At 34.7% G+C, this 11,694-nt stretch overlaps 1 protein-coding gene across 1 annotated transcript; it reads left to right on the top strand.

The window, feature by feature from the left end:
- The first annotated feature begins 586 nt into the window (after positions 1–586).
- On the top strand, positions 587–11,400 carry LOC18592947. The gene is made up of 12 exons (XM_007019918.2): positions 587–833; positions 1,580–1,978; positions 2,454–2,776; positions 3,801–3,878; positions 4,418–4,520; positions 5,527–5,615; positions 7,077–7,188; positions 9,110–9,163; positions 9,256–9,304; positions 10,017–10,117; positions 10,499–10,611; positions 10,712–11,400. The coding sequence occupies exons 2-12, from the start codon at positions 1,598–1,600 to the stop codon at positions 11,049–11,051; spliced, it is 1,743 nt and encodes a 580-aa protein (XP_007019980.2). The 5' UTR covers positions 587–833; positions 1,580–1,597; the 3' UTR covers positions 11,052–11,400.
- The last annotated feature ends 294 nt before the right edge of the window (positions 11,401–11,694 follow it).

Here is an 11,694-nt window from a genome sequence, read left to right on the forward strand (position 1 = left end):
AGACATTTAGATAGATAAAAAAAAGTTAATTTCTAGTTAATAATTTTTGATACCACATCATCTATCACGTGGCATTGACGTCATTAAGATGACACGTCAACATGTCACATGGAAGATGACGTAATATTGACTAACTTCTGTTAATCAACGGTTACTGTGAGAAGCTTATTTGATCAAAAATAAAAGATTAAGGGCTTATTTGAATATAATAAAAAGATAGGGATTAAATTGACTTTTTTGATATAGTTCGAGGACTTATTTACGTGCTTAGCTTTTTAAATGATTATGGTTATTTTATATAATTTTTAAAATAAAAATAAAAATATTTATTTTCATTAACTTTATTGTTACTATATAAATATATATATATATCTCAAAAATGAGCTTAATAAATAATAATTAGAAATAAAAATAAATGCAAAACACAATTAAACAAAAAAACAAAAAATGGGAAGGCCACAGCCCATGTACCTCATTCATGGGGCTGCTTTGGGTAGAGTCCACTACGAGCTGGACCTCAGGCTGGCTTGTAAAGGTAAAACTCCGGGTCGGATCTGGCACCTGGCGGGTCTCTCTCTCTCTTTCTTAGTGATAAGGCGCTGTTTAGCGCAGTTCTATTTGCCTTCTCGTTCTTTCTGTTTCTGTCCTTTCCTTCTTGCGAAACGGCGTCGTATCATTACCTGTTCCCTGATTGCTTAGCCGATCCACCAGACTATTTGCCGAACGTGGAGCATGAACCACTGCCCATCTTCTCAGTTCCCTAAACCCATGGTGGAAATTGCGAAAGTCCTGGATTAGACCCTGACATTGAAGGTTCCATTATTGTTTTGAAGGTTTAGATCTTCTTTCTCTCTCTTTCTCTCTCTCTTTTTATCCATAACAATATACTTTATCTTTTCAATTAGCTAAACTATTTCAAATTTTTCTATGGTTGTCTGATGAATATATTGAGGAATATTATATGCTTAAGGTTGTTAATTTACCCTTTTTTGTTTTCTGTTCAACTTTTGTTTAGGGTTTTGGAAAGGATAGGCAGGAGAAGATATATTTTGTTTTTTTTTTTTAGATAGAGTCGTTAGGGTCAATCCTTTAGGTAATCTTCTAGGCTCCCCTTCTGGTGTTTTCTAGACAATTAAGAGGTCAATATTGTGGCATCAAGATGTTGGGAATTGTTTGTATAATTATCAGCTGATGCATGCTGGGAATTGTTTGCATAATTACCTGTTTACACAGCATCGTCATCCTCATATTACGCACCATACTTCATTGTGTTGCATGTAATACAATAATGCTTAGCGATCTTCAACCAATTGTTTCAGCACCACTAACATTTTTATAACAACTTATATTTAGTTTCTTTTTAAATTGTGTTGTAGTATCAATGTTGAGTTTGCACTAGAAGAAGTAACAATATTATTGTTATTTTAAAAAAGGCATAATGTTTTAGAAAGTCTCTGATTCTGCCAGCTAAAAATAATCCAAGGTTTCCAATTCTTAATGTAATCTTTTTCTTGGGTTACATTGTTTCATCACTTTAACAACTTGGGTTTTGTATATGAATATTGGGGTTTCTTTGCAGCTCTATAGCTCCCAAAATATGGGGAGTAAAAACAAGAAGAAACATATAGATGAGACACCCAGTTCCTCTTCATCTCCATCAACCTCAGACTACTCTGAATCATCTCCAGAGAGGTGTCACCGGCACCGGAAAGACTGGAGTAGGAAGGATGGGAGTTCAAGGAGAGAGAAAGAGAGAAAAAGAGAGAAAAGAAAGAGGAAAGAGAAAGAAAGGGAGAGAAAAAGGAGGAAACTGAGGAGAGAGGATAGAAAGAAGAAGAAAAGGGATCATCGGTCTCAGTTGGGTCCTGATTGTGGGTCTGGGTCTGATTCTGAGGGTGATAGAGGGAGGGTTGAGCCACAAGTAGTTGTTGAAGAGATGTTGAAGGAGTTTCCTAATGTTGGCAATGATTTGAAACAGGTAATTGCTGATTTTGTTTGATTATCATTTTGTTGCTCCATTGTGAACTACTTAGAATTTGTGAAATAAATGGTGTAGTCTAAACAAATAGATATGCCAGCAAACATGCTTTGTTTTATGTATCATTTAGATTTTTTTTTTATTCTTTGCACTTGCAATTATTCATAGTAGTTGGTTGTTGGTATGGGTGTGAGTTGACTTTTGGGCTAGAAGTAAGACACATTAGTAAAAGGATATAGTTTCTTTTTCCTTTTTGTGCTTGATCTTATTCTGATGGGATTGATAGTCAATTGTTTTGGTTGAAGTGAAGATTATTGTTTTTTTATTATTGTTATTATTAATTTGAGCTTTCTTGTTAATTTTTATACCCAATTCTTTTACATTCCTTTTTTTCTTGTTTTTATCTCACCATCAATGTAGAGAACTTACGTTTTACGTTTTTCTTTTCCTTGTTTGATATTCGTTTTCAACCTAGCTTCTTCAAATGATTGATGATGGGCAAGCAGTTGACATAAAGGGCATATCTGAAAGGTCATTGAACACGCATTTGAAGAAGCTATTCCTTTCTTTAAACTTAAAGGAAAATGGTGATAGAGTCTTTTTACTATCTTCAAATGCTCGCCCTACCTTGGATGTTGTGGGTCACTTGATTCAGACTCATACAGAACCTGAAGAGCAACAGCCCAAAAGTTCTGTTTCAGCGAAGGATGCACCCGCAATTCCTGAGCATGCTGAATGTAGCCAAGTAATGGATGAAAATAATTTAGATAGAGATGATTCTGCTACTCCTAAAAGAAGGTGATTATTAAAATTTTTTTCTCTATGGTTTTATTTTTCTATTTCTATTAGAAGCTATAAACTTGACCAATCTGTCGAAAACAGAATGAGTTTTTTCTTTTTGTTTCGTATTGTGACCTACTGGGTCTTGGGCTACAAAATACAAGAGAGCCATCTTTCATCAAACAAACTCCACACCACATTCCTAAAACTCAAATATGAGCCTTCCAAGTTGGAGTTTCAAGTTCAAATTGTTGTATGTTTTAGGGATAAAATGAGATGACCATGGTTAATAGAAAATGACCTTAATTATAAATATGTGAAAGTGGACTAATTGAAAAGAAAAGAAGGGAGAAAACATGCAACGAGAATTGCCTTGATTTGATTAATACACAGGGATGCCTTATCTTTTCCTTTTTCTATTTCAAAATTGCAATTAAACATAGTAGAAATATAATTGGGATATTCTGAAAAGAGTGAAGAGAAAAATATCCAGCAATTGATGTGTCACCTTTAGACTAAAAGCATTTATGTGTTACCACCTTGAGGTCGTGGTCTGAACTTTTAGGTATGGGTGTGATTCTGGTTGGTATATTATATATTTTACCTAGCTAACAAGAAAACATTTTGTTAAAAAGAAATGCCCAGAGTAGTAAAGGCTGTTGGAGTTAAACTTTGTAGTTTCCTGCATAATTATAAGATATCCCTGATACTTAATTGTATAGAAAACACATGTAAACGAAAGCCTTCTATTGTAAGGAAATATAAAAGACTAAGAAATATTTATTTTAACCTTTTTATGGTCCTGATTAGTCTAGCATCTAATGATGACTATAATATCAGATTTTCTTGACATATTTATGATGTTGTTGTTATACCTTGGTGATCTGTATATTGATTAACCTTGAGATTATTCTTTAATGTTGTTAAACACATTAGCAGAATTCTCATTTCAATTTTTAAGCTGGATTTGTAATGCTTTTCACAGATGCACGAGATTACTTGTGTCAATATCTAACCTCATAATGCTTTTATTTTGTTGCAGGGTGATTGGCCCTGAAATGCCCTCAGCCGAGCTACTTGCTGCAGCAGCCAAATTAACAGAAGCCCAAGCTGAGCTCAGGTATTATAAACAGCAAAAGTTTTTGCTCACATATTTATTGGTGACATTGTTTCTGACAAATTTGAATTTTACTTGTTTTGGTTCTATTGAAGACTTTGGTTTGCAAATTTTTCAAACATATTTGGCTAAATGCTCATTTTAGGATTTAACATTTGTCAAATTTTTTATTCCGGGATGTAACCTTTTGAGCTTTATCCATTTAAGGAAAATCGATGACAAAAGTCAGCAGATATAGTTAATATGACTGAGAGTTACTACATAATGGTAATCTTTAACAAATATATATTTGAATTCCGTAATTCTATAAATGGTTCTTTACTAACTTCTATCATCAATTTTCCTTAAATAGATAAAATCAAAAAGATCACATCCTAATTTGATTGAAATAATATGTTGAATCCTGAAATGAAAATTTGATAAATGTTATATCCTAAAATAAGCCTTTAGCCAATTTATTTCATATATCCATATTTTGTATCAAAATGTTAATACTGGTTTTTATGGCTTTGCTTTGGTGTTCTTTTCACAAATTAATTCAGAGAAGCTGAGTTGGAGGAAGATAATGAACTATTTATCGGACCTCCACCACCTGCTCTGGTTGCTGAGGCTGAATCTGCAAATGAAGCAGAGCGTTTTGAAGAGGTTTCAAAAATTTTACTACTTACGTATCTTATTCAGATTTAGCTATATCTATGATTGGTAGAGATATATCGATTGCATCCTTAAGCCTTTCACTTGGAATGTGAAATTTTCCTCTCATGTGGTCTTTTAGGAACCTCTTGCAGATATATTGCCTTGTGGTTCTTTTCCCATCCTTTTAACTTGCTCTCTTAGCTTTGTTTGTGTTAATCATCTAGGTTATACTGAAACTGATCCTAAATTCTTGAAGGTCATTTTGTCAATTTTTTATGCGTTGTAGAAAAAGGAGGTATAAAGGGTGGCTTGTGTCTGTTGAATTGAGTAGATTCTGATTCATTATAGACTAACATTGCCAACAAAATGAAATCAATTTCAAAAATTGGTTCATCTCGTTCTTTTTTTTTTTTNGCATAAAGAAGGGACGGGACATCTCTCTCCTTTTTTTTTTTTGGGGGGGGGGGGGGGGTTGGGGGGTGGGGTCATTATGCGGAAGTTCTTTTCTGTTGCCTTAATTCATGGTCTGCCACCTGTAACTTTTGATATTTTCTTCCTAATCTCAACAAGCATCCTATATCGTGCACCTCTTGATTATATCTCATTATAAGTCTATTTCTGGTGTTTGGTATCATATATCTTGTTTTGCTAGGGCCTTGAACTTTTTTGAAATCATTAGAAAAGTAGGAAAGAAAATACTACATTTTTGTTGTCATATGTTCTAATCATAGTTTCTTCTTATTCTCTTGGATTCGCCTAGATATTCACTCAACATCTTGTGGTTCTGTAGTACCTCTTCATTAACAGAGCTTGAGAAAATTGAGGTCAACAAAAATTTGTTGGTCTAAGGTTGGGTTGTAGTTGAAGGTCTCCTAGGACCCCTAGGAATATATATTCAGTAGTCTATGAACTTGTCTGATAAGCAATTCTTTGGCATGATGCATTACAATTGTATGTATAAACAATTACTTGTGTATGATTACTTAATAGCTCTTCATTTTTTTTCCTTGAGCAGGTCACTAGAATTATGGGAGTTGAGGCTGATTGTCCATACGATGTTATCGGAGCAAACCGAAATATGTCTGCTGATAATATAAAGAAAAAGTAAGGCTTTTTCTTAATGAGTTTATTTGTTTCTATATTTTTATTGAGGATGATATATATTTCTTGTTTATCTATATGAAATGCAGTATTTAATATTAGTTCCAGAATTTTTTCTTTGGCTTTCATTGCTTAGCACTTTTCCTAAATGATAAGCGTCCAATTTTGTACCCTAGTCTAAATAATCTAAGCTACAAATTAGCTAACTGGGTGTGCACATGACAGTTCATTATAATGCATATAAGATTTGTGTCAGAACTGAATGCTTGTCAATTAACATGTATTTATATTTGATGTAGTTAGTCGAACAGTTTCATTTTAAATAATTTAACATGAATTATTCAGTTTCATGTGGGAGGGTGGAACCCATGCAGTGATACAGAGGAAGCAAGGGATTTCTGTACCAGGATGGAACCTCGACTTTCCTTGAATAAATTGAATATATTAAAAGTAAATGAGGAACCAAACCAAAAGGAGACTTATTAGCATATTGTTTGCCAAGAAAAAGTAGTGTGAAACAGGGGATTTTGTGGCTACTGTTTGAGATGCCTGGGTTGTGCAATGAGCTGGTCTTATTTTAAGAGAAAGTGTTCAAGGATCACAGCTAGCGATTTGTTGGAATTAGGTGAAATAGTTAACCAGTCTCTATGTCAAAATTTAAAATCCATTATTTAACTGTAATTAGCTTTTTTCCCACCTTAGATCAATTCACTGATTGCAATGTTCCATGGACTCAAGATTCATGTTGAGCTGAGTATGTGTCTGATGTAGGTAAGTCATGTTTCTGACAAGTTCTTCCATTAGTTTTGAGAAACTCAGTGTCATACCCATAAAATTCTAGGTGTCCAACATAGGAGATTAGGATAAAGTAAATAGTCTTTCTAAGATAGCTTTGTTCTTTTGCCTTGCAATTTGTACTCAGTTCATACACAAGATCAACTTCTCCAATGAAGTCCAAGGAGGAGATACCAGTTAGAGAGATACCAAAAACTTTAAAAGCTGAACCTGTGATGAAACTGTCATGAGTATAATATCCTTGGGAGCTTTTAGAAGGCTATGGGTTATCCTTTAACATTGTGTACTTGTTTTTATGGAAAAGTCTTTTAGTTTGGATCACTTATACCAATTACTTCTAACTTGGAAAGTCGGTGGTAACGGAAGAAATTTCCCTTGAGGCTGCTGATAGGTGCTGAGCCAAAATGTATGTCCTAGATTAGCTTTAATGAAGAAGCTAGAAATTATTTGCTTTTCATGTTGTGTACTCATTTTTGAGGTGGTTTGCCTTATTTTGTCTCCTGAGCCATTGTCTTCTTACTTGAAACTGAAGTTAATTGAAGAGCATGTAGTATTACTTATATATGTTGACAAATTAAAATGTTACGACCAGCATTCTGCTATTTATCTTGATATGGTTGTGAACTTGTGTTGATCTGTGTTGCTCATAAGCTGTTTTGTGTTCTGTAGGTACTGGAAACTGTCTCTTTTGGTGCATCCAGACAAATGTACTCATCCTCAGGCACACCAAGCATTTATTATTCTCAATAAAGCTTTCAAGGAGTTACAAGATCCAGATAAGGTGGGGGTTTGATTTATGTATCTTAAATACAGCCATCTTGATATCTAAATTTAAAGATGCCTTATTAGTTTTGGGTCTTAATGGTTCTTCATTGCCTGTGTCATATCATTATGTGAACCAATGCTCTATGTAAGCACATGCTAGCCCATCTGGTGGTAATAGTCAGTACAATTAAACTTTTCTTTAGTCTTAGTAGTGCGATAATCACAGGAGATATGGCCTCAGATGGTGCATATGACTTTCTTATCTAACTTTAAATGGCTGGATGGGATTTTCTTGAGGCATTTTGGTTTCTGTGGTACCCTGGAACTTTTAGAAGGTTTTGGAGTGAACCATTACCTCTTTTTTGTCGGAAGACTCTAGTCAACTACAGTTTGCAAACATGAGAGGATGAAGAAAATAGAGTACTTATTTTTCTCTCAGATTGAAATAAATAATCTAATTTTGTCTAGTAGCACAACCGTAGAATTAGGAAGCATTACCCTAATTATTCAAATTAATATTAGAATGAGTTTCGTTATTAACTTGTTGACTATTGGCATCTCTGTTATATTTTGTACAATAATATGGGTTTTATTTATTATTTTTAGCAATGTCTTTTTCTGTTCTTTGCACACCTTGTCCTTTAATGGTCTCATTTCATTGTTCTCATGGATGCCCCTTTTATTTTTCCTTTTTAATTTTGGTAATGCTCTTATAGACCTTATTTGGCTTAATGAGTCAGTGTCATCAAAAAGTTGCATGAGGAGAAAAGCCTATTAGCTGGGAAATTTGTCCTAAATTTGCACCAACAATACGAAGGAGCTGGGGTGAGGTGGGAGGGGGGGGGGGGGGGGTTGTTGCACTTGGAAGTGCACCTGTGCTGAAATGACATAAACCATGATGTGTGAGGGTGGATAAGTGTTGGACATGACTTGGAGATTTTGAATGCTACTTATTCCACCTTGCTACACATCATCCACTACTGATGATGATGAGATGAAAACATAGATAAGAAGAGAGAAGCAGGAGGGGGGGGGGGGGCGATGACAAATGGAAAAGAAAAGAAAATGTTTGAGAAATCTGAGTAGAAGGGTAAGTAAAGAGAGAATATAATATGAAGTAGGAGTTTTAAGAACAGGAGAACTAGGGGAGACAGAAGAGTGAGAACCTGTGAATAGGTGACAAAGCTGCAGAGACAGTGAGAATCGCTCCTCGGTTATCTTGATGAGTAACTACCCTTTTCTTAAAAATTTTTTCTTTTGGTTTTTGTTAGGTTGTGTTTCAAATTATATAGCTTCTTGGAATCTCAGCCCAGTTCTGGTCGGCTTTTTTCTACATGTTTCTTGTAGGATAAATATAATGTATCGGGCAAATGGTAATAGATAGCTTGGTGTCATATTCAGAACCCATTCTTTCTATACATTTATAAGTTCAGTATCTTTTTCGAGATGTGGATCTTATCCCTCTCTTGAATGAGTTTGATGATGAGTTCCTTAGATGCATGTGTTAACCTGACTTTTACTTCGGAGTCCAAGGAACACATTGCTATAAGTCAGATTTTTGGATAAAAATGGGGAAGGGAAGGGAAGATGGAAGAGTGGCATATTTGGTCAAGTTTACCATCAGAATGGGTTGCACAGCCTCATTGTAGAGATGCAGTGGGATATCTTCTCTTCCTCACCATATTGACGATATTGTTTCCTTGAAGCTTCTGAGGTGGTGTTCAAAGAAGTATTATTAATATCGTTGCAAAATATTAGTAGTCCTGTTTTTTAGTTGGGTAATCATGCATCTTAAAATGTTTTTTTTTCATCAGTGAGTTCATGTGCACTCATCAATAGGTAATTTTTGCTGCATTCTGAATCTATGGTGATTGTACGTTGTCCTCTATTTTGATATTCCTGTATTATAACCTCAAACCTCTCCACTTGTTTTGTAGAGAAAAGCTATGGATGAAAAAATTAAACTGAAGGAGGAGCAGGAGGAGTTTAAGGTATTTACTATTTACCAACTGCTTTGTACATGTATTGTTTAATAAACTTAATTAGTAGCCAACTTGTTACATAAACCCCTTTTCTCCTATAGGCTGAGTTGCGAGCAATGCGTGAAGCTGCACAATGGAGAAGATTGCAAGGTTAGATGTTGCTCGTAATTATAGACATGCAACAACTCTCCTCTTTCTCTCTCTATGTCCTATATTATGTTGTCTCAAAAAAATACAAATTATTCAATTATTTATCAATTTGCTCAGGGGTGTCTAAGACCTTTTAGTTAAATGAGTCACCTTATGGAAACTAGAGTTTTATGAGGCATTCTTGTCAAGTAAAACCTTTTAGAAAGTTTTTAGTTTTATATATAATCTAGACAAGTAGATTAAATATCTTTGGATCTTGAGGCTTCCCATGTTTGATTTGATGGTCCCTTGACTTGTCAATTGTGATTTGGTGACTTGTTTTGTTTGAGCAGCCAACAAGCTTGGTTACTTATCTTTGTGAGGTGCATGGCCTTTATCTCTCTCACTTGTGTATATACATGCATATATTTGCACCAACAGTCTTATGACTCATCTTATGGTGCTTAGTAATTTAAATGACCCGTATATAAGTACACACATAATTAGAACGGCTATGCGCACCATTCACGCTCTACAGGAAATTGCAGCTCCAGTCTTTGTTTCAGGTCCTTGTGCAAGAGAATCTCTGACTATATATTCTCCAATTGTTTATTGTTCGTTTTCATCTTTGTGTCAACATTTCTTGACATGCTAAAAAATGTGTTTGATCACTTTTCAAAAAAAAAAATAAAATGTGTTTGATCTAGAACCAAGAAAGTTGTTATCTTGGCAGGTATATCAATGGAGGGTGATGATGAGCTCCTGGCAGAAGTGGAGGTTAAAGTGCCACCAAAAAGGGATGAATGGATGACAACACTACCTCCTGAAAGGAAAGTAAGACATTTTAATCTGCAGTTCTCTACTTGATGCCTTGTCGTTAGTTGCACAAACATCCTACTCAGTTTCCATCGTCATTCAGGAACGACAATCCTACAATCATGCGTATCCCATGTTGTATCGGAACTCAGAAAATTTTGATTTTGTTATTGTGTATTCCTGATTATGTTTAGAATAATCTTGCATCACCTCCAAATTATATTTGGATTTTAATAGGAACTCATAAAGTTTCATGAATAGCTAGCTAGCCCTTCTGTCTCAGAAGGATATCCTCCTTTTAAAAGCTCAAAGATTAAGTGCATTAAACATATACGGGAATCATATTTGCATTTAAACTGAAATTACCCTAATTGTTGTAATGCCTTTTATTCTTGTCAGCCTGGTGTGACAATGCAATCAACAAGATTTAGCAAGAGTTCTAAAGAAGGACGTGGTGACACGAGTGGTTGGATTGATACTCCTATGGAGAGAGCCCAAAAAGCAAAGATGCAGTGAGAATCTCCTTTTTCAATGTTCTTGAATGCTTTAGATGCTAACTATTGTATGGTAATGTTCATGTGTTTATTTATGATTCTAATCGCTAAATTGCAGTTATTTGGAAGCCTACAATGAGGCTGCTGCACTTGCTTCTAATGAAGATGATAAGAAGAGAACCAATTCAGACGCAGATTTGGTGGATATATATAATAAAGAAAAGCGATCGAAATCATTGGTACAAAAGCATCAAGAAGAGACCGCAAAGTGTCCAAAGAAGAAATCCAAGCAACAGGCAGAGAAAGCGGAGTGGGAGGGTAAACATCCATGGAAGCCTTGGGATCGAGAGAAGGACCTTGTTGCCGGAAGGCAGAATGTAAAGCTTGATACTGATAACATGGCCAAGGGTCTGACTTCCAGATTTTCATCCGGAACCTTTCAGAGGAACTTTCTCTAGGCCATGGATGTAATAGTCATAGCTAAAGCATCATCCCACATTTTACCTATGTGGCTGTTGTATTTGCTGTACATAATTTAGTGATGTCTCGACATTTTTTTCCTTTTAAGACATCATATAGATGAAACGAAGCTTAAAAGATAAAATGGGTGAAAGAAGGCAGGAGGAAGGAGTCCTGTAACAGTAGAATTTTTTGGCTCCTACGTAAGCACAATTGATTAAAGGGGTGCATGTAAGGCTGGTAATCCATATTAGCCTGTCGTTATTATGTTGTGTAAAGATGAAGCTATAACATATAAATTGATTGATATGAGCACGACACAAATAAATAATTGAGTTCTTGATGTAATACTACATATTTATTACATGAATCGAACAATATGACATGATTAACACTTTTGAATATGATTAACCTATTTAGAAACGACATGACTTTAACCTGTTTAAACATAAATAGTAGATTATTTACGTAGTTTAAATGTTAATAATTACAATAAACAAATTTAAATTAGTTAGACATTTTGAGTAATGTGGATTAACATATTAATATGATTAGTTAAACGTGTATAAATGTGTCATATATGAGTTAGACGTATTAACTTGGATAAAACATGAATATTTTGTCTCATAAGTAAGTTGAGAT

The sequence above is a fragment of the Theobroma cacao genome, unplaced genomic scaffold, assembly GCF_000208745.1.
Source record: "Theobroma cacao cultivar B97-61/B2 unplaced genomic scaffold, Criollo_cocoa_genome_V2, whole genome shotgun sequence".
NCBI lineage: Eukaryota > Viridiplantae > Streptophyta > Magnoliopsida > Malvales > Malvaceae > Theobroma > Theobroma cacao.

Bases quoted from the DNA above. Each gene is read 5' to 3' on its own strand.
- LOC18592947 (XM_007019918.2), top strand. From the start codon at position 1,598: ATGGGGAGTAAAAACAAGAAGAAACATATAGATGAGACACCCAGTTCC. The intron at 3,879-4,417 runs GTATTATAAACA...AAATTAATTCAG, and splicing joins GAAGCCCAAGCTGAGCTCAG to AGAAGCTGAGTTGGAGGAAG. The intron at 9,164-9,255 runs GTATTTACTATT...TTTCTCCTATAG, and splicing joins AGGAGCAGGAGGAGTTTAAG to GCTGAGTTGCGAGCAATGCG.